The sequence below is a fragment of the Mesoplodon densirostris genome, chromosome 2, assembly GCF_025265405.1.
Source record: "Mesoplodon densirostris isolate mMesDen1 chromosome 2, mMesDen1 primary haplotype, whole genome shotgun sequence".
In the NCBI taxonomy this organism is placed as follows: domain Eukaryota; kingdom Metazoa; phylum Chordata; class Mammalia; order Artiodactyla; family Ziphiidae; genus Mesoplodon; species Mesoplodon densirostris.
In genome coordinates this window covers 4,636,152-4,659,283 of record NC_082662.1, presented here as the reverse complement: position 1 = coordinate 4,659,283, position 23,132 = coordinate 4,636,152, and the positions used below count along the sequence as shown (strand labels likewise).

The 23,132-nt window shown below is 48.9% G+C and overlaps 1 protein-coding gene across 1 annotated transcript; it reads left to right on the top strand.

The window, feature by feature from the left end:
• Positions 1-558: 558 nt before the first annotated feature.
• On the top strand, positions 559-22,274 carry NOL9 (nucleolar protein 9). Its single transcript, XM_060088890.1, has 12 exons — positions 559-945; positions 1,766-1,985; positions 2,502-2,629; positions 6,128-6,263; positions 6,387-6,483; positions 7,019-7,116; positions 13,209-13,370; positions 13,559-13,856; positions 14,224-14,335; positions 16,686-16,863; positions 18,188-18,321; positions 18,924-22,274. The coding sequence occupies exons 1-12, from the start codon at positions 586-588 to the stop codon at positions 19,071-19,073; spliced, it is 2,073 nt and encodes a 690-aa protein (XP_059944873.1). The 5' UTR covers positions 559-585; the 3' UTR covers positions 19,074-22,274.
• The last annotated feature ends 858 nt before the right edge of the window (positions 22,275-23,132 follow it).

Sequence of the window (23,132 nt, the reverse complement as noted above, 5' to 3'; positions counted from 1 at the left end):
TGGGAGCTGAGGATTTTAAAACCTTTTACCTGGGCCTCAGATGACCCAGTGAGACAAGGCTTTGAGTTCAACTTGCAACTCCACACACCCACCCCAGTCTTCAGTGTCCTGAAATTGAAATTCTGAGTAAATCATCCCGATTTCGCCTTGTTATAAACGGGGTTGCTCCCTTCAGCTCAAAGACAAATGCATGCAAACAGAGGGTATGCAAATAGACCGGTTTTGTTTAAAACGTCAATCCTGGAGCTTTCTCTGCAGGAAAAAAAAAATCCTAGGTGGATTTCCGGAGAGGTGGCCTTGGACTCAGGGTATCTCACTTTCCCTCTCCAGGCGGCCAGGGTGGGGCTTTTGCGTAATGTAAATGGAGCCTTCGTTGGGACACCCGGCCCGGGTGTCGCCCGGGCGGCCCCCAGATCCGCCCCCCACCGCGAGAGGGCCAGAGCCTCCAAGGGGCTGGGTGAGGCCGGGGGGCGCTGCCGAGGCCGCCGGCAGAGGGCGCCTGCGGCTCCCAGGCCGCTGGACGGGCCGCGGGGCGGAGCGACGGGATCTCGCGAGATTGTCGAGCAGCAGGAGCCGGTGGGCAGCATGGCTGACTCGGTGCTACTGCTTAAGAGGGGTCCTTCTCGCTCCACGTGGCTGCGGGCCCGCAAGGCCCGGCCGCACCTCATCCTCAGCTACCGGCCCCGCCGCCGGCTCGGGAGGCTGCGCTGGCGCGGCCGAAGGCGCTTTCGGCGGCGACTGCTGCAGGCCCAGGCGGCCGGCGCGGACTGGCGGGAGGGCGTCTGCCTGGTGTCGCGCTCGGCGGCGCCCCGGAGGCCCAAGACCGCGGCCCCCAGCCCCCGCCCGGCCGAGGATCCGGCCCCGAGTTGTTCCGCGATCCTCCCCATCCCGCCTGTGCGGTCGGCCGGCTCGGGCCGCGCCGTGTTGCTGCTGCCGCTGGGGCAGGTAGGTCGCGCCCGGGGAGCCGGGAGGGCAGAGCAGGAGGGGTGGGGACGCAGCCCCGGGAGCTGCAGGCTGGGAGAGGCCCGTGTCCCCCTGCGGGTTCTTTGGACGCATTCCTCGGGCGGTGGTGCTGGGCAGAGCGTAACAAGGACCCTCCCGAGGGAATTCTAAGTCTTCGGGGCTGGAGGGACTTTAATAGTAACGATAATAATAGGTTGCATTTGCCGAGTGCTTAGAAATGTCAGACTCTAAGTAAGTGTTCTAAGTGTTTGGGGCATATGAACCCATTTAGTACTCATGCATGCTCTACGGAGTCTTTACCGCTAGGAATGTTTACAGAAAGAAAGAATATAGCTTAGGTAACTTTCCAGAAAGTTATACAGCAGAGGTAGAGCCAGCAGTCAAACCCTGGCAGCCTGATTGCAGGGCCCTTGACGTTCACCTGAACGTTGGTCTGGGAGGTCCCCCGCAATACAGGAGGGAGGTGAAAACCCAAGAACGGGAGAGAGACGGCAGGCGCTGGACCTTTGTAAGAACAGGGAGTCATGCGTACAGCAGAGCTGAGTTCAGGGGCTCCCCCCGGGTCAGTGTTCACCAGACTCTCTGTCCCTGTAAATGCCATAGGATATGATCTTAGGTTAAAAATATTAATATTTTAATCTATTAGTTTAAAATCCTAGATAGTCACCTACAAGGTATTCTGTTACTTGGAAATCAGCCTCCTTTTGATGTCTGAGTAGCCAGTTAAGATCTTAGAAGTTTTCTGTCATTGGTAACAGAATCTGTAACCTTATTTCTTCCTTTCTTTTTTCTTTTCCTCTAGGGCTTTACTTTTAGCGGGATCTGTCGTGTGACCTGCCTCTATGGCCAGGTGCAGGTGTTTGGTTTTACCATCAGCCAAGGCCAACCTGCCCCAAATGTCTTCTCTACCTATACCCACTCTCGCCTGACTATCAATGCAGTTCATTACTCAGTGCATGAGAAAAGCAAGAAAGAGATGAAAAGGGAAGCCCGAAGTTTGCTCAGATCTTATCTGAACCAAGGTAATAAAAAAAAAAAAAACTGCATGATTTACTAAGGATGTATCATAATAAGGTGAATAATTTTTTTTGGCTGCGCTGCCCGGCATGTGGGATCTTAGTTCCCCGATCAGGGATTGAACCCGTGCCCCCTGCATTGGAAGCGCAGAGTCTAAACCCCTGGACGGCCGGGGAAATCACAAGGCGAATAATTTTCAGATGCTTACTATGGCCTAGAACTTGTACTCTCTACTGTATCTGTTTAAACTCTCACCAGGGTCTTGAGAGTGAAGCTACTGTTTTCACGATTTTACAGATGAGAAAAGTTGCCCAAGGCCACACAACATTTAGGTAGCAAACCTGGATTGACTTCTCCACCCAGGTGTGTTCCTGTCATGCAATATGGTCTCCTGAAAAAGTCTCTCAAACATAATTCCTAGTCTCAAAAAGTTTGGAATTTAGCAGAGGAGAGGGAGGTCCTAAAGGGCATAGAGTTTAATGGTGTGCTTTTTCTAAGGTAGTTTATATCTCTCTTTACAGATGACAGATACTGTTTGATGAAGAACTTTTCTCCTCTCTGTTCCATTCTGTTGCTGGAACGTCTGAAAACCTCCACTGTGAACTTCATAATCAGCCATCCAGGTTTATCTTACGTTTTCGTACAAGAGGTAGAACCAGTTTTCATTCAGAGTTTTGCTAATTACTTTCACCAAAACAGTCAGATGACTATGTAGGATGCCCCCGTGGAAGATCAGTCTGTCTGTCACATTGTGCTGTAAGTCGTACAGAATGTGACGTGTATGGAAACTAAAAGTAGTCAGTATAGAAGACTATATCGTGAAAATTGTCTCTTCTACCCCCCTTAGCTTCATTCCCCAGAGAAAGTCATCGTTTTCTACTATAGTTGGTTAAATGCCTTTTGATATTTCTTCAGTGGTTATCTTTATATTTTTTTAATGGTTATCTTTATATTTTGATTTACTAACGAGACAGTATGAATTTTCTCTAAACTCTGAATGAGAATGAGTAATTTCAATGTACTTGCACTTTATCCCATCTCTCTCTTTCTTCAACTCCAAATTTTTGCTGCCCTTATTATTAATTTCCTGAAGTCGGGTCGGTCACTATAATTGTCTCCCACGAGCCAGTAGACTGAGTCAACACTACAGGAACATCAGACAGACTGGGTGTGAGGTGTGAGTGCTTGGGCGCACGGAGACGGGGCGCTGCAGGAGGAGACTTAAATCTGTAGCTTAAAGATGCCTTAGACATTCAGCTGGAGGTGTCAAGTGAGAGATTCAGCATGTGAGTCAAGTTCAGAGAGGAGGCTGGGAATGTAAATTTGGGAGCTTTCAGCAGAAGAGGGTTCCGGAGCCCGTGAGACAGGACAGTAACGCCAAGGAGTTGATACAGGTAAAAATGAGAAGGTTCCGGGTCTGAGCCTGAGGAGCAACAAAGAGACTGAGCACAGCAGGCGGGTGTGGTCGGGGAGCCGCTGGAGGACGCGGAGGCCCCGCGGCAGCTGACGGTGAGACGAGGCCTGAGAAGGGAACTTGGGTGCAGAATCACCATCTGGACGAGAGTGGTTTCATTGCATTGCTGAGGGGGCTGGCCTGACTGGAATGGGGTCAAGACCTGGGGAAGAGCGGAACTCAGGGGTTTAGTAGTAAGGGATTTTGCTTTTAGAGAGTTTAGCTGTAAAGGGAAGAAAGAAATGAAACAGTGGTGGGAGGAGTGAACATGAACTAGAGAGTTCTGGTTTTTGTTCAGGTGGATGGAAAAACACCTCGTGATTGAACACAGCAGGTGGGAAAGATCCACAGGAGAGAGAGCTGGTGCATGAGGGAGAGGATGGCTGGAGCGAGGTGGGGGAGTGGACCTCGAGGGGCGGGTTCTGGTGTCTGTGTGGAGGGTTGGCCTTAGGAGCAGAGGCAGTTCCTTTAGAGTGGCTGAAGGCAGTGCCTGGGACAGAGCCAGGGGCAAGGGGAAGGTCTCTTCTGATTGCTTCCCCTTACGCTGTGAAATGGTTCAAGGTTATCACCTGGGGAGTAGGAGGGGGTTGGAGGCTGGAAGATATGAAACAAGGTCAGGACAATGAATGGGCTCTTGTCACGTAAATTTAATCTAGTACAGAATCCAGCAGCTTGGTCAGAGCCATAGAGAAGGGAATGGAAATCCCGTGTTACCAAGTGAGTGTTTCAGATGCCACGATCAAACTCATTCTTTTTTCATTTATTTTCAGCTTTTTTTTTTTTTTTTTTTTGCGGTACGCGGGCCTCTCACCGTTGTAGCCTCTCCCGTTGCAGAGCACAGGCTCCAGACGCGCAGGCTCAGCGGCCATGGCTCACGGGCCCAGCCGCTCCACGGCACGTGGGATCTTCCCGGACCGGGGCACGAACCCGTGTCCCCTGCATCGGCAGGCAGACTCTCAACCACTGCGCCACCAGGGAAGCCCTATTTTCAGCTTTTTTTTTTTTTTTTTTTTTGCGGTATGCGGGCCTCTCACTGTTGTGGCCTCTCCTGTTGCGGAGCACAGGCTCCGGACGCGCAGGCCCAGCGGCCATGGCTCACGGGCCCAGCCGCTCCGCGGCATATGGGATCCTCCCAGACCGGGGCACGAACCCGTATCCCCTGCATCGGCAGGCGGACTCTCAACCACTTGCGCCACCAGGGAGGCCCTATTTTCAGCTTTTTTATTGTCCCTGCGACTTACCCAACCAGCACTGTTTATACTCCTTACGATCTTTCTTGGATAACTTTCCTTTCCACACTTACGCGTTAATACATTCTGGAATTATATTTTCCTATAAGGCAGATAGTAAACTTTAGCTTATCTCGTTTTATAAGATGTTCTTGTTTTTCCCTCAGTGACTGATAGTTGAGCGGAGTGTAGAATTACAGGTTCACAGAAGTTCTCCTCGAAACCTTGAAGGACTTCGTTGTTTTCTAGAATCCAGAATAGCTGCTAGGAATCCTCACCCCAGCCTGATTCTTGCTCCTTTTATGAGGTCCTTCTCCTCAGGGTTGATGAATTGCATGCGGGTGTGATCACGGGTGGGGTCTCTTCCTGGGTCCTCCCTTATTCCATCTGAGACCCACTTGCTTCTGCCAGGGCCCTGCTCTCATTCCTCCGGTGGCTTTCCTGTGGTTTCCTGCTACTTCTGCTAGAATGCCATCGGACTTCATGTCCTCACCTTCCACATCCTTTCAACTCTCTTTTTTAAAAGATTTATTTATTATTTATTTATTTTTGGCTGCGTCGGGTCTTAGTTGCGGCACGTGGGCGGTTGCGGTGCACGGGCTTCTATCTAGTTGTGGCAGTGGGTTTTTTCTTTTCCTCTCGCTCTCTAGTTGTGGCACGCAGGCTCCAGAGTGCATGGGCTCTGTAGTTTGCGGCACGCGGGCTCTAGTTGAGGCGCGTGAGCTCAGTAGTTGTGGCGTGCCGGCTTAGTTGTCCCACAGCATGTGGTCTCTCAGTTCCCCGACCAGGGCTTGAGCGCCCATCGCCTGCACTGGAGAGCAGACTCTTTACTACTGGACCACCAGGGGAGTCCCTCCTTTCAACTCTTTGTCTTTTTTTTTTTTTTTTTTGGTGGTACGCGGGCCTCTCACTGTTGTGGCCTCTCCCATTGCGGAGCATAGGCTCCGGATGCGCAGGCTCAGCGGCCATGCTCATGGGCCCAGCCACTCCGCGGCATGTGGGATCTTCCCGGACCGGGGCACGAACCCCGTGTCCCCTGCATCGGCAGGCGGACTCTCAACCACTGTGCCACCAGGGAAGCCCCCTCTTTGTCTTTTTGCTTGATGTTTTTGGAGACTGTCTTGACTTTATTCCAAATCACCAACCTGTTCTACAGCTGGGGTCTTCGGTTGAATTTTTCTTGTGACCATCACTTTTAAATTTCCATGCATTTTTTTTTTCTCTGGCGTCTCCCGCAGAGGTGGTGGCAGCTTGGAAGTAAGCGTAAGCTGTGAAAATAGAGACATGGACTGGCTTTGGGAGGCAACAAGACTTACTGGGGGGTTGGATCTGGGGGGTGAGAGAAAGGGAGGGATCAAATTTATCTTTTGTAGCTCACAACTCTATGAGGCTTGTTAATTTAGAACCAGAGAGAAAAAAGTATGTTTGTTTTCATCTTTTCTTAAAGTTTACATTGTTATTTCAGATTCCGACTTTCCAGATTAACTCTGAGTATTTCGCCTTGAAATCTGTGGGCATCAGAAGAGAGAGAAAAAAAACCGGCCTTCGTTTGACCGAGAGTGCCTTTTCAGTCATGGAAGAGTTAGTGAGCATTTCTTGTGGTGAGTAATCCGTACCGATACAGTCTAGCGTTTATCCACCAAAGCCTCAGAGGGTTACTGTTGATGATTAGCGTCGTAAAGAAGATGGCTAACTTTAGGGGTCAATGTTTGTTTCACCTCCAGAAGAAGCCGACGGCTGCCCTGTCATTCTGGTCTGTGGCTCTCAGGACATTGGAAAGTCAACATTTAATAGATACCTGATTAACCAATTGTTAAATAGGTAAGAGTATTTTTGACATATTGCTAGATTTTTGGCAGGAAGTAAGATTTTTGATTTGAGAAACTAGATGGGAATGCATCCTGACTCCTAAGTAGAGATTATATACAACCCTGCAAAGCCACTCAGCTGAGTGAGGCCATCTGGTTATACCAGGTTTTGGGGTGAAGTGATGGCGCTCTCAGCTATACCCACCCTCCCTGTCGGTGAGCTCGCGAGAGTTGTCACTTGGTCTCTGAAAATGTATTTGTCCAAATCCAGAGAGTCAGGGTAGGGATAAATTCTGTTGTATTTCAAAAATAAAATGTTAAGAAAGGCAAAGTTTTATCCCTATAATGAGTGGACACTGTGGCCTTGCCTGCGTCCCATTTTCTCTTTACCGTTCTTCTGTGTTGGTTGTCATCTTTGGAGCATTCTACCTATGAGGCTGCATGGGGTGGATTATGCCTGTGCATCACATAAAATCTTTACAATCTGATTTCCCCTTTGGGCACAGTAAAACTAGTTAAGATTTTCTTTCTTTCTTTTAAATTTTCAGTATATCCTGCATTGACTATTTGGAATGTGATCTGGGACAGACAGAATTTACTCCGCCAGGTTGCATTTCTCTACTTAATGTTACAGAACCAGTTCTAGGTATGTATTATATACTTTTTAAACGTCTTGGTTTTATACAGTGCGAAAGTAATGATACAGAAAGTTCAAAGAGGGCCTCCCTGGTGGCTCAGTGGGTAAGAATCCGCCTGCAATGCAGGGGACACGGGTTCGAGCCCTGGTCCAGGAAGATCCCACATACCACGGAGCCTGTGCGCCACAACTACTGAGCCCGCTCACCTAGAGCCTGTGCTCCACAACAGGAGAAGCCACCACAATGAGAAGCCCGTGCACCACAAAGAAGAGTATTCCCCGTTCGCCGCAACTGGAGAAAGCCCACACACAGCAACGAAGACCCCACACGGCCAAGCAGCCAAGGATAGATAAATAAAATAAATAATAAATCAAAAAAAAAGCATTGTTTAAAAAAAAATCAAAGAATACAAAAGTATAAAATGTAAAAAAAGAACATTCTCCCCCACTTCCAAACTCATGGTCTTCCCATAACTATTCCTCTAGCCTCAAAAAAACAAAAAAAACCCCAATAATACCTTTCTGGGGTTCCATTTTAGTAAATGGAACTCCCATCCATTTTATTTTATGTAAATTGGAAACACTTTTCAGTAATATTAACGTCTTATGTAACCCTATACAATGATCTAAATCAAGAGGTTGACACTGGGGCTTCCCTGGTGGTGCAGTGGTTGAGAGTCCGCCTGCCGATGCAGGGGACACGGGTTTGTGCCCCTGTCCGGGAGGATCCCACATGCCGCAGAGTGGCTGGGCCCGTGAGCCATGGCCGCTGAGCCTGCGCGTCCGGAGCCTGTGCTCCGCAATGGGAGAGGCCGCAGCGGTGAGAGGCCCGCGTACCGCAAAAAAAAAAAAAAAAAAAAAAAAAAAGGAAATTGACATTGATATAATACTATTAACTATTGATATAATACTATTAACTAATATATAGATCTTTTTTCAGAATTCATCAGTTATCCTACTAATATCCTTTTTATGTTTCAGAATCCAAATCAGTCCCACATTGCCTTTTTTTTTTTTTTTGGCTTTGCCTTGAGGCTTTGCAAGATCTCAGTTCCCTAACCAGGGATTGAACTCTGGCCACGGCAGTGAAAGCCTGGAATCCTAACCACTAGGCCACCAGGGAACTCCCACACTGCTTTTTTTTTAATACAAAAATATACGTAATATGAGATTTATCATTTTAACTCTTCATGTGTACAGTTCGGTGCATTAAATGCATTCATAGTGTTGTATAACCATCACCACTATCTACCTGCAAAACTCTTTCACTGTCCCAAACTGAAATGCTGTACCTGTTAAACAATAATCCATTCCCTACCCCAGTCCCCCACAGCCCTTAGGTACCGCTAGCCTACTTTCGGTTCCTATGAATTTGCCTAATTTAGGCACCTCGTATAAGTGGAATCATGCAATATTTGTCCTTCTGTGTCAGGCTTTTTTCACTAAGCATAAAGGTTTTAAGATCTGTTCATATTGTAGCATATGTCAAAAGTAATTCCTCCTTATGGCTGAAAATTATTCCATTATGTCACATTTTGTTTATCCTTTTAACTGTTGATGGACACTTGGATTGTTTTCATTTTCTGCCTATTGTGATCTTGAATAAAGTAGTTGTGGCATGCAGGCTGTGGAGCACGCAGGTTTAGTTGCCCCACAGCATGTGGGATCTTAGTTCTCCAACCAGGGATGGAACCCCTGTCTCCTGCATTGGAAGGCGGATTCTTAACCACTGGACCACCAGGAAGTCCCAATTTTTGTTATTTTAATTATGACCTTTCTTGTGGATGTGAAGTGATATCTCTTTTTGGTCTTTTTTTTTTTTTTTTTTTTTTGCGGTATGCGGGCCTCTCACTGTTGTGGCCTCTCCCGTTGCGGAGCACAGGCTCCGGACGCGCAGGCTCAGCGTCCGTGGCTCACGGGCCCAGCCATTCCGCAGCATGTGGGATCTTCCCGGACCGGGGCACAAACGCGTGTCCCCTGCATCACAGGCGAGCTCTCAACCACTGTGCCACCAGGGAAGCCCTCTTTTTGGTCTTGGTTTGCATTTCCCTAATAACTGACGGGAGTTGAGCATCTTTTCATGTGCTTATTGGCCATTTGTACATCTGCTTTGGAGAAATGTCTAGTTTAGTCCTTTGCCCATCTTTTAATTAATTAATTTGTTTAATTTTGGCTGCGTTCGGTCTTCGTTGCTGCACGTGGGCTTACTCTAGTTGCGGCGAGGGGGTGCAGTGCACGGGCGTCTCATTGCAGTGGCTTCTCTTGTTGCGGAGCACAGGCTCTAGGTGCACCGACTTCAGTAGTTGTGGCACGGGGGCTCAGTAGCTGTGGCGCACGGGCTTAGTTGCTCCATGGCATGTGGGATCTTCCCGGACTAGGGCTCAAACCCGTGTCCCCTGCATTGGCAGGCGGATTCTTAACCACTGCGCCACCAGGGAAGTCCCCCTTTGCCCATTTTTGAATTGGGTTCTTTGTTTTTGTTGAATTTAGGAGTTCTTTATATATTCTGGATGTTAATTCCTTCCTTCTAGGAATTTTGTCATTTTTTGCTCTAACACTTAGGTCTTTGATCCATTTTGAGTTCATTTTTGTGTGTGATACAAGGGAAGGGTCCAGCTTTGTTCTTTTGCACGTGGATGTCCAGTTTTCCAATATCCATTTGTTGTCCTTTCCCCACTGAGTGATCTTGGCACCTATGTTGAAAATCATTCTGGACTCTTTATTCTATTCCTTTGGTTTATGTCTGCCCTTAGGCCAGCACCACACTTAATTACTGTACCTTTGTAGTAGGTTAAAAGTTGGGAAATGTGAGTCCTCCAACTTTATTCTTTTTCAGGATTGTTTGGCCTTTTGGGACCCTTTGCAATTCCATATGAATTTGAGAATAGGCTTTCCCATTTCTGGGGAAAAGGCTATTAGAATTTTGATAGGGATTGTGTTCAGTCTGTAATTTTTTAGGTCTTCTTTAATTTCTTTTCTTTTTTAAAAAAATATTTATTTATTTATTTTGGCTGCGCCAGGTCTTAGGTCTTAGTTGCGGCACACGGGATCTTCCTTGAGGCATGGGGTATCTTTAGTTGTGGCATGCAGACTCTTAGTTGCGGCATGCGGGATCTAGTTCCCCGACCAAGGATTGAACCCAGACCCCCTGCATTGGGAGCACAGAGTCTTACCCACTGGACCACCAGGGAAGTCCTAATTTTTTTTTTTTGTGGCTGCATTGTATCTTTGCTTGCGTGCCGTTTTTCTCTAGTTGCTGAAAGCGGGGGCTACTCTTTGTTGCGGTGCGTGGGCTTCTCATTGCGGTGGCTTCTCTTGTTGCAGAGCACAGGCTCTAGGCCTGCGGGCTTCAGTAGTTGTGGCACACAGGCTTCAGTAGTTGGGGCTCACGGGCTCTAGAGCCCAGGCTCAGTAGTTGTGGCGCACGGGCTTAGTTGCTCCGTGGCATGTGGGATCTTCCCGGACCAGGGCTCGAACCCGTGTCCCCTGCATTGGCAGGCGGATTCTAAACCACTGTGCCACCAGGGAAACTCCCTTTTTAATTTCTTTAAGCAGTATTTTACCTTCTTGGTTAGATTTATTCCTAAGGATTTAGTTCTTTTAGTTATTGTAAATGGAATTGCTATTCTAATTTCCTCTTCATATTGCTAATTGCTGGTGTATAGAAACATAACTGACTTTTGTGTTTTGATCTTCTGCCCTGCAACTTTGAATTCCTTTATTACCGCTAGTAGCATTCTTCTGAATCCTTTGGGATTTTCTATATATAAGATCATGTCATCCGTGAATAGAGATAGTTTTATCTCTTCATTTCCAAGTTGGATGCCTTTTATTTCTTTTTCTTGTCTGATAGCTCTGGCTAAAACCTTTAATACAATGTTGAATAGAAAGTAAACATCATTTTGTTGTTCCTGATCTTGGAGGTAATGCATACAGCCTTTTACCATTAAGTAAAATGTTAGCTGTGGCTTTTTCAGTTTACCTTTTTCAGGTTGAAGTTGTCTTCTATTCTTAGTCTGTGGAATGTTTTTTATCATGGAAGGATGTTGGATTTTGTCAAATGCTTTTTCTGTTTCTGTTCAGATAATTGTGTGACTTTTGTTAAGTTGATTTTTAAAGGAAGCAGATGGTATCACATTAGGTTGATAGATAATATTAGCGATTTAACATGCTTTTAGTCAGTAAGAATTTTTAAATACATTTACTTTATTTTAACAGCTTTCTAAAAAATACGTGTTTAGGGTGGGATAGGGAGGGTGGGAGGGAGACGCAAGAGGGAGGAGATATGGGGATATCTGTATATGTATAGCTGATTCACTTTGTTATAAAGCAGAAACTAACACACCATTATAAAGCAATTATGCTCCAATAAAGATGTTAAAAAATAATAATAATAATTGTTTAGGGGAGTCCCCTAGTGGCCTAGTGGTTAAGATTCCGGGCTTTCACTGCCATGGCCTGGGTTCAGTCCCTGGTCTGGAAACTGAGATCCTGCAAGCCACACAGCACAGCCAAAACAAAAAAATTGTTTAGACTTAGCTCTTTAGCTGGTTTCATTGTTCCTCTTTTACATTTTCTCTACTTCATTTAATTCTTTTTCCTTTTTTATCCCTTTAGTCCCCTTGAGTCTGGAACAGTTCCTCCGGCTTTTCTTATCTTTTATCACCTTGACAATTCGAAGGGTACGTTTGTAGGCTCCCCCGTGGTTTGATTTAGAAGTGACGCTGTTCTCCGTGTGTCATATCAACATGCTGTCAGTTTGTCCTGTTGCCAGACTTGTTAGCTTTGATCGATGGGTTAAGATAGTGTTTGCCAGGGTTTTCCACTCTAACTAGGTATGCTGTTGTTATCTTCTTCTGGGTGTCATTTCTTCTAGATCCTCTCCGTGGACAGAGTTAGGGAATATGCATATGCTTAAACCCACGCATGTCATGTATGTACGTATATAATATGTGTGTGTGTGCACATATATGTACACACACATATTTCTGTGTCTTTCTGTATCTGTCTGTTTATTAAGAGCCATGAGTTTGCCCTGATCATTCTTTTTTTTTTTTTTTGGCCACACCACATGGCCTGAGGGATGTTAGTTCCCCGACCAGGGATCGAACCTGGGCCCCCTGCAGTGGAAGCGTGGAGTCCTAACCACTGGACCGCCAGGGAGTTCCCTGCACTGATCATTCCGATTCTAATCTAGCACCCGGGTTTCATTCTAGTTAGCCTTCCCCCTTCCATATGTATAAGTTCCTTCTCTGATGGTAAGAACCTGGCTGCCGTTATTCTCAGTATATTTACATATTTGCTCCTTCCCTCAACTACGCAGGCCACCCTCTCTGTTGGGGCTGCCCCGAATCCCCTGGCCCCGACCTGGAGGGGAGCCTCGTCAGCTCTTTCCAAGGCGGCCTCGCCCCAACCGCGTTGACCAAGGCCCTTGCCCCACCAACTGTGTTGTGACGTCGTCCTGGCCACCTGTCTGCTGTGGGCACTGGCCCCAGCCAGAGGGGATGGACAGACCTCTGTGGTGACTAGGGAGTATCAGCTCCGGAGCTGGACCACCTGAGTTCAAGTCCAGCTGATGTCTACTAGCTGCGTGACCTTGGTCACGTTCATCTCTTTCTCAATTTCCTTGTCTGTAAAAATCGGGAAAGTAATGCTACCTGTCTCACAGGGTGTCTATGAAAACTAGAGATTGTGTGTGTAGCATACATAGGACATAGTAAGTACTGTAGTCCAACAGGTGACTGCTGCTGTTATAAATCGTCGTTTCCTTAGTGTGTAAGCCCTGTAGGGAGGTTTGTTCAGTTCACAGAAATGTCCTGAGTATCTAGGACAATGCCCAGCATTCAGTAGGTGTTCAGTAAACGTTTGTTGAATGAGTGGCTGTATTAAGACTTGGTTGGGGTTAACTGTGTATGTAATCGCGAGCGTGTCTTTGTATGAAGTTGAAGGCTTAGACTTCCGAAAGTAGGAGCACAGCTATTCCTAGTGGTAGGACGGGCTCAGATTTCCTGGGGAGCTTCGTCAGTGACGACGGCTGGACCAAAACCCTCGTCATCTCTTAGGTTCTCCCGGATCGATGACTCTCATCTTTATCTTCTTAGGACCACCTTTCACCCACCAGAGGACACCCCAGAAAATGGTCTATTATGGGAAGCCTTCTTGTAAAAACAACTTTGAAAATTATATTGAGATAATAAAGTACGTGTTCAGCTCCTACAAGAGAGAGTCCCCTCTTATCGTCAACACGATGGGCTGGGTGACAGGTAAGCCCGCCGAGGCGCGTGGGTTGGGCGGGAGGGTTGGGCAGTGGGGATACGTGCGTGGCTTCCAGCCATTAATGCCGAAGCCCGTTCTCTGGGCAATTCCTTGTCTCAGAAGCAGTCCAGCTTCTTGCAGGAGTGCGTCGCCTCTCTGTGCACTAACTGTGCTCCCGTGGTCTCGTTCCTCGTAGACCAGGGTCTCCTGCTGCTTATTGACCTGATCCGACTGCTGTCGCCCAGCCACGTCGTTCAGTTCAGCTCCGACCGGGGTAGGTACATGCCAGACCTCAGCCCGAGCTACGTGGACGACATGGACGGCTTGTACACAAAGAGCACGTCCAAAGCCAGAAACCGAGGATTCCACGTGGCAGAGTTTGCAGACAGTTTGGAATTTGCTGACGAAGAAAAGGAGAATCCAGTTCTGTTGACTGGATACAAACTGATGTCCGTTAAGTCGGAGTTTGTGTCTGGAAAAACTCCAAGAAATAGGTAAGCAAAGCATTATGGCGGGAGAAGTTAGTTTTCTTCAGTCTTACAATTCTTCTGTCCTCAATTCCCTCAAAGGAAGAGTCCTCTAAAATGTTTCACATCTCTGTCACAGCTGTCTGTTTATGAAGGAGAGTCAGTTACTTTCTGAATGGTTACTTTCCCAGTGGAAACTTCCAGAATTGGCCTCCAGGTCTGCTTGCCAGGGGCTTTGACTTGAAGCATTTCCAGGGGGTTTATGGAAGGGCAGGGTCTGCAGATGCTAAGGTTGGAACGTGGGCTGTGTGCGTAGAATCTGCGTGATGTCTCTAGTGGGAGGTGGGCCTGTAAGGTTAAATCTCTGTTTACCTCCTTGTGATTTACTTTTCAGAGAATCACATAACAAAGTCCTTCGCGAATTGGCAGTGCTGAGTTACCTTGGCCAGCTGCAGCCCCCAGTGCCGAAGCCACTGTGTCCCTTACATGGTCTGACACCCTATCAGGTGATCTGAACTCTTGGAATTGTCTTTATTTGGGTTACTTAAACACACCTATGGCTTCCTGTATGCCAGGAGCACTTTGACCACTTTATAGCGCCTCACTCATTTAGTCCTCAGGGCAGCCCTAGGGTGTAGATTTGGTGACTGTCCCCGTTTTACAGATGGGAGCTGAGTGATCCAGCGTGAGTGGCACAGCTGGCCGCAGACCCAGGCAGCCCAGCTCCAGAGCTGAGCTCTTCACTGCTGTGCTGGGCCCGACTCTGGTTCCATCCTGGCTAAGAATGTTCTACTAATACCAGAGATAGCGCTGGGATTACACCCCGGCAGCCCATCTCCGCCCTTGCCCTGACTGGCTGGGTGCAACTTGGGCTCTCACCTGGGAACAGCGGTGCCAGACCTCGCAGAACGCTTGTGCAGATTTCACGAGTGCTCACAGCAGGGCCTGGCACCCGGAGAACACTCTTAAACTGTTTCAGATATCGTCACAAGTAGATTCTGGCACTAGGGTATGTGCATCTTGGATTCCAACCTCTGAAGAATTCATTTGGGAAGAAACCACCGTAACATTAGGATTCCAAATGATGACAGAATAAAACAGCAACAGTTAGCATTTCTAAGTGCTCACCCTGTGCTGTGCTCTCTTCTAAGCCTGGGTTAACTCCTTTACTCACCGAGGCGCTGTTATTATCCCCACGTTACAGATGGCAGAACTGAGGCCAGGGGCACTGAGTCAGCTTGCCCAGAGGGCCATAGTAAAAGTCTGGGCCGGGACCGGCGCCCAGGCGGCCTGACTCTAGATCCCAGGGTACTCAGTTCTGCTATGTGGCCTGTGCAGTGCTGAGCACCCGCTGTCCACGTGCTCTGCCGAGCTCGTTACCTGGGGTGGCAGCCTGCCGGGGAGGTGCTGTTACAGACCCTGCTTACAGCGTAGAAAACCAGGCACAGCCAGGTGGACACACTGGCCTGAGGTTGCACAGGCAGGGGCCGTGACCCGGGGGGCAAGGATGTGTTTCCTGAGCCTGATGGAGAGATTGGCTCCAGGCTTCCAAGTCATCTCCCCTGAAGAACCTAAGGCAGTTGGTTTAATGGAGTTTTGGTTGATTTACTGCAATTTACTCACTTGGCGATGCTCTATAACTGAACGTGAAACTTACCTGCCAGTAATTTATACTGCCTTTTGTTACAAATTCACATTTGTTTTTTTAACAGTTTTTTAAAATTTTTATTTATTTGGCTGTATTGGGTCTACGTTGCTGCGCAGGCTTTTCTCTGCTTGCGGTGAGCGGGGGCTTCTCGTGCTGGCTTCTTTTGTTGCAGAGCACAGGCTCTAGGTGCACGGGCTTCAGTAGTTGTGGCACGTGGGCTCAGTAGTTGTGGCTCGCGGGCTCTAGAGCGCAGGCTCAGTAGTTGTGGCGCACGGGCTTAGCTGCTCCGCGGCATGTGGGATCTTCCCGGACCAGGGCTCGAACCCGTGTCCCCTGCATTGGCAGGCGGATTCTTAACGACTGTGCCACCAGGGAAATCCCCAGAAAAGCATTTTGTTATACATATTATTTAGGTTTCAAAAACAAATGTGAGGGGGACTTCCCTGGTGGCACAGTGGTTAAGAATCCACCTGCCAATGCAGGGGACACGGGTTCGAGCCCTGGTCCGGGAAGATCCCACATGCCGCGGAGCAACTAAGCCCGTGCGCCACAACTACTGAAGCCCAAGCGCCTAGAGCCTGCGCACCGCAACAGAGAGTAGCCCCCGCTCCTTGCACCTAGAGAAAGCCCATGTGCAGCAACAAAGACCCAACGCAGCCAAAAAATAAATTAAAAAGAAAAAAAAAGTTTTTCTACTTTAAAAGTTTGAAATTACCCAGAAAGTTCCATGTTAAAGGTAGTTATTTACCTTGTGCTCCGGGAATGCAATATTCTTGCAATATTCTTATTGCAATAGTTAAATTAGGGAGTGAATGGAGGCTTTTTCTCACTGAATGGATTTTTACTTTCTCCCATCAGGAGACCTCTCAGTGACGGGTTTTCATAGTCTCCCTCCCTCAACTTCAGCTCATGTAGGATGTCTCCCAACTTGCATCTCATGTGTCTCTGTAGACAAAGGTCCAGGCGTTCAGTTTAGATTTCTAGCAGGTATTGCTGGTATACAGGAGCTTTGTGTAAGTTTCCTAGGTTCTCTGTATTAGAACGGTGCAGCACTAAACACATGCTGGTTGGTGTTTGCATTCTGTTTAGATGTTTCTTGGTAGGTGGTTTGGCAGATAGAACTTCAGATAGCTGGTGAGTCAACTTGTAAACATTAAAGTAGTCTTTCACGTAGAATTCATAGAGGGGGATGCGCATGTATCTTTCAGGTCCCTTTCAACGCCGTCGCACTCCGGATTGTCCATGCTGATGTCGCTCCTACCCACATATTATATGCTGTGAATGCCAGCTGGGTTGGGCTTTGCAAGATCCTGGATGATGTCAGAGGATATGCAAGTGGGCCCATCCTGCTTGCCCAGACGCCCATCTGTGATTGTTTGGGGTTTGGTGAGTCTGAGAGGGACACCTGTCTGTAAACCTACTGAAACTGACCCGCTTCTTCAACTGTAGATGGCTGGGCTTGACCTTGTCGCTGCCACTTGGCTGGAGTGGCCAGAGAGCTTCTCTGTCTTCTGTATAGCGGGCTTTGCGGGCTGGAGGGCAGGAAGGAAGCGGTTCTTTCTCTGCTCCTCCTACCAGCTCCTCCAAGATTCCTAAGGGGCTGGTCACGGCCTCCTTCTCATCTGACATGTTTTCCGTGGGCCCTCCCACCCACTGCTGGGGCTCTGAGTCCATCTTAGGCCGACGTCCATGGAGTCTCTCCAGCACGACGGAGCATCGGAGCTCCAAGCCCATGTGCCCACTGCACTCCTCCGCTTGGCTGTCTCCCTGGCACCTAAGACTGGGGCCCCAAACTGAGTCCTGATAGGTCCAGCTACCCCCTCCCTGGTGTTCTCCCCAGACCTCCTCCTCCTCCTAGCCCGCACCGTCCCCAGTTCCCAGGCCGTGAACAGTCCTTTGAAGATTTACTCTGGTGTTTGGGTCAGGCCCTGGGGTCCTCCTTGACACCCCCCTGCTTTCATTCTCCACATCCAACCCACTCGCAGGCCTGGTAGTTTCGTTTTCAGAATGTCAGACTCCTCCATCTCATCTCTTCTCACCGTGCCCGTCTCATTTCTTGCCCTGGACTAGTGGAAAAGCTGTGTAACTGGACCCCCCACGGCCAGGGGTGATCTGAGCGCACACGAGATCACACCGCATCCTGGTGCGTCCCTTGGCACAGGTCCGGCCTGTGGACCCAGCCTCGTGGTGCCTGGCAGCCATGGGTCCCTGCCTCCCTCACCAGACCTGCGTCACGTGGTCGTCCCCCGGCTCACTAAGATCAGTAGCTGTCAGTGTATATACTTCTGGAAGGGGGCTGGGCCTACACGCCTCAAGATTAGCAAAACCCTTAGTTAATATGTGTTCTTGATTTATACAATGAACTTCTCAAAAGCATGTCCACAGAACTCGTATGCTTTAGTACAGACCGTAAAGAAGGGATTGGTGACGGGGAGAGACTGAGTCATCTCTGCGATCCCCACTGGTGGGTTTCTCCCTGGCCCAGGTGTACCTTAGTTAAGACAGTGTAGGACTTTGGTTTCTCACAGCTGAACAAGGAGAAGGGTACAGAGAGTCTTCAGATATTCAGATATGCCACTTTGTATTTTTAAAGCAAAACACAGTTGAACTTGAAACTCCTACTTTAAAAGCCATTCTACAATTCTGAGTGGTGGGGAAGTTTGATATCCTCCAGAAAGGGTGATTTTTATGTGTTTTGTGTGCTTTCAAGGAATTTGTAGAGGGATCGACATGGAGAAGCGGCTTTACCACATCCTCACTCCTGTGCCCCCGGAAGAGCTAAGGAACGTGAACTGTCTGCTGGTTGGAACCATTTCCATTCCACAGTGTGTCCTCAAGAGCCAGGTGAGTGCGGCCCCCGGGGGCAGCCCTGGAGCTCGCTGGCCGTGTCCGCAGTAGAGAGTGGGGACCTGAAGTCGGGGCGAGAGTCCCGGGAGCAGGTTATTGTTTGGGAAGCTTACACTCTGTGGTGGGGTGTCAGCATGGCCCAAAGGTCTACGGCCCAGAGTCGCCATCACGCACGGCCAGGAGCCCCATGGTGGAGCCATCATCGCAGACGTGCGTGTGGGAGGAAAGAGCAGAGGTGGCGTCCCCACGATGAGCCCTCCCTGAAGACGGTCTTCAGGGGTCCCCGTGGGAAGGCCATGGAGGGTCACGTTGGCCGAGGGCATCCGTGTGGTCCCAAACCAAACGGCAGGACCTGCGGGCAGCTGGGGAGGCACCAGTGTCCCCCTCCCCACCGGCTCGTTCTGCCGCTTTGAGAGAGAAGGCCCCACCCGGTTCTCATGCTGTTTGGTGTGTTTGTGGGGTTGAACGGTAAGTGGGCCCTTCCAGGGGAGGGGAGCCAAGTGTCTTAGGAGTGAGGGGACCTTGCTCAGACTCTCACTTTTAACCCTGTCTTCCGTCTTGGCTGGATTTGAAGTATTTTCTCTGTGTTTCCATTTCAGCGTGGGCTCGAAGGGACGATACCTTACATCACAACAGATTATAATTTTAAACTTCCCGGAGCATCAGAGAAAATTGGAGCAAGAGAAATTGAGGAAACACGTAAAGAGAAAGTACACCCCAAACCTAAATTCTATCGAAAAACAAACTGATCCTGATGTTCTTAATAAGGGAAGGACCTTTTCTACCGAGAGCTTGACTCTGACTCCAGGCTGGCACCAGCGGACTGATGGGGTTCTGTGGCCACGAACAGCACGGCGCGCTTACGTAGCAAATGGGGCAGTGTTTGCTGCCTAACTCGTGGATATGTTCAGAGTACATTTAAATCTGTTCTTAAGTTGACATGACCTAGAGGTTTGCCCTAGTCTTCTGTTTTATTTTCTAAGGGAGTAAAGCAGCAGGGAAAAGTTTGTGCGCCCTTGAAACAAAAAGAACATGGTAGATTCCTCATAAAGTTTTTCCAGTACCTGGTTGTTGGCATCTGGATAAAAATAGAGTGACGGGAGCCACAGAAACGTCCCAAGGAGGAAGGCAGGCTGGCCAGCAGGATGGAGAGCGTAACGGAATATGGTGGCGCCCTGTGGTCCTTGCCCTGGGGCGGGGGGCATTCCCATCCCTGCTCATTGGATGCTCTTCAGCCCCGTCCGTGCGTGTGGGGGCCAAGGGTTAAGCTTCTGGTCTGTTAATCAAGGTTTCAGAGAGAAAAGTTTGACTCCAGAGCCCTTCTTCTTCCTTTTTAAAATCTGATGCTGAAAAATTTTATGCTGAAAAAATGCTCTCAAATCCAGGAAGCCTATCTTGGGGCCTCTTGAAAACCAGATTTGTCCTAATTGACTTCGCATCTGAGATTAAAAACACACAGTGGGCAGAGCCGCACACTAGGCTGTTTGGAAGAAGGACCGGGGGAGCAGCTCATGCTCTTGGGCTCGGTGGCTGGACCTGAATCTGTGTCGGTGATGGTGCTGTTCTCCCAGGGGGCTTTGGGGCCAACGATGGAACTCCATCTTCTCCCTGGTGGTCAGGATTCTTTAACCTCCCAGGTTGGAAGTGGGTTTGGTAAACAATCAGGACAGGCAGGTCAGGTCAGGTCACCATTTCTGCGTTTAGGACGCTGAGGCAGCCTTTGAAGCTGGTGGTGTGAACTCCAGCTCCCTAGCAGGATGTGTTGAAGGACAGCTATTGGGATGTGTGGGTTTTCTCGTTTACGTTCATTTAAACCGTTGACTGTCACGGTCTTAAGTAGTCACATGGCTTCTCATCTCGTAGAGCCCTTGTCACCGTCCAGGATCAGGTGTGATACCCTAGAGACCATTTAATGTCTAGCTTCTTTTTTTTTTTTTGCAGTGGGAACCATTTAATCTGCATACGGAGACTTGTATTTATCGTGATTCTTTCTACCAGAGGAACAAAGGGGGCCCTGCAGGAAGGGCTTCTTTTTTTTTTAAATTTTATTTATTTTTTTATACAGCAGGTTCTCATTAGTTATCCATTTTATACATATTAGTGTATACATGTCAGTCCCAATCGCCCAGTTCATCCCCCACCCCCCCACCCTAATGTCTAGCTTCTTAGTTGCTTCTTATTTATATCTAAATTTAACTTGTACATGGTTTTCTTTCTTAGCCTTGCAAAGACTATTAACAGACAATCCACCATCAACTTTTTGCCTCCTTCCCAAGTTCCTGTACCTTTACAATAATACTGTAGGTCTTTAGCAGCAAGTGGTGGCCTGTCATTTGCGTTTTCATTAAATCCAGGCTCGCTTTTAGCCTGTTTCCTGCTGGCCTTTAAGGCTGCGGGCTTCAGTCCCCGTCGGTAAAGAAAACAAAACGTTGCCGCTAGAGGGAGCTGTCAGCCATTGGTCAGCTGGCCATACAGCAGCTGGAGATGGCCACAGCTGGAGATGGCCGTGGAGCCCACCTAGGCCTCTGTCAGCATCCAGAGATGCTGGAGACAGGGCGCTCTGGTCAGCTCCAGGTGTGCCAGTCAGACTGGCAACGGTGCATCCGCCTGGTGTGTGTGATTATCAGTGGCGATGGCTTGGGCTTACTGTCATTTCCACTGTCTGATGACTCAGGATGGGTAGTGAGTTCTGCGCTGGAGATACTGTTAACAAAAACTCAGTCATTTCTGCATGTGATTTTTAAAGCAGGTCATGCTTATTTTAAGAAAATTAAAGGAATATATGACTTAGAACAAGAACCCTTAGTCACTGATTTTGTGGTTCTTGAAAATCAGCTGTCTAGATCTGTTTCCAGGACAGGTAGACATGAAAATGAAAAGATTCTCCAATTCTAGGGTTGATTTTATTTTGTGAAGACAGGTAGTTCTGTTTCCATCGGTCCCCCGATAGGCCTCGGGGGCAGACACCACTGTATCCTCTGAGACCCCAGCTTAGAACTGAGGACTTAGGAAAGGGGAGACGGGTCGGTGAACTGCCTCTTGAGGTGCCTTGGTGTTTGAAAAATCGAATCCTGGAAGTAGCTGGCCAGAGAGGACATGGGGGTGGTGGGGCCCCAGCTGAAGCAAGGGAGCCCGCTGCCGCTCCTGGGGTCCCTGTGACAGGCGGGTCCTCACCCTTCCGGGCACTCAGGTTTCTGCCCGACAGATGGCGAGAGGACCAAGGGACATGGGGCGGTGATTCTTAAAGCATCTGGTAGTTTCCCTTAGATTCGGTTGAGGCCATGTAGTGGTTAAGGCAGCAGGTTTTGATGTTGGAGCTCTGAGTTCACCTTCTGGCTGGGCCGCTGGCTAGCAGTGTAGCTTTGAGGGCGTATCTAACCTGAGCCTGTGTCCTCTAAGATGGGCGGATAGCGCTTCCCTCGGGGCCCCTGCGTGAGGAGGGTGAGAGGCGTGTCTACAGCAGGCGAAGCAGTAACTCTTAGCATGCGGCCTGTCTCTAAGGGTTGTAAATCCAGAAGGCAGGACCACGATTGTGTCCCTCACAGTCACACTGGGACAAAGCAGAAACTGTCGCCATCGGAAACCATCTTACCTGGCGGTCCCCGGGCCGGTTTCCCTTAACACCGTTCTTCCTGCTGCGGGTCCTGCTCAGGGCTCCGGAGAGGAAGGTCCCAGGGCTTCCACCGATCACCCGCTCCTGGGAGTTTCTCATAAACCCCACTAACTGCTTTCAAAGTTGTGTGACCAGTTCACCCGTGAAGGAACTGATCCTGAAGTCCACCAGCACCGAATCACTGCTGATGCTGTGATGCTGTTTCGTCCAGTACTTTGCTAAAATGCACGTGTGTGTGTTTTATAAAACTGGTGTCCAACTGTATGTATGGTTTCTATCCAGCTCTTTTCACTTAATATGTGAACTTCTGTATCATTAAATATTTTTGAGAATGTGACTTTAATTGTGTAATTTTGTTACGTATACAGATAGACCATTTTATTCTCGGAAATTGTTTAGGGGAAATTATGGGGAAAACATCGAAAGGGGGTAGTGAAATCTGGGTGTCATAGTGGGGAAGGCAGGAAACCCCAGCAAGTGCCCGGCACCTTTTCTCTGTTTCAGTATTGAGTGGGATAAACTCCAGTGGGAGTTCATCTCCATTTTTCCTTTTGGGCCCATGTATGTAAGTTAAATCGCTTCTGGACTATCTTTGAGAGTATATGAGCAGGGAAAAGAATTTTGCTCCCAGAAGAGTTCAAATAGAAAGAAAGCTAGCCAGCAAGCCGGGGGTCTGTGTCTGTAGCCGCCTCTCCGAGAGCGAGAGCTCAGCCCCTCGGCCCTCGCCCCCAGGGTGGGGCCTGGTAGAGACAACGAGACTTGGCTGACAGGCCAAGCCTGAACAGTGGCTAAAATAAATATGGGGGCCATCTGTGCAGTAGGGGAAGAGCCACGTGAGGTAGGGCCTCCAGAAAGCCTTGGCTGAGTTAAAGTTATTTCCAAGGCTTTGCCAGGAAAAGAATGGGGCAGAGGGTGGGCCGCGGGGTGAGGGAGCAGTCTGAAAGGAGCCGCGCTTGGAGTGGAGGGCAGCAGGTCCAATCTGGAGGTCCCGGGAGCTGAGTAAGCAGTCTTGGGGATCGGCAAACAGCCGAGCCGCCGGGCAGACAATGTGTTGGCCTGGGAAGCCAAGGGTTGCCATGGCGACTGGCCCCGATGCTGCTGTGCTGCTCAGCGGACTGTGACTTGGGTTTTTCGAATGCTTTGGACCCGGGCTCGTCTCCGGGCTGTGAATGTCGGCCGGGCAGGAAGAAGCCAC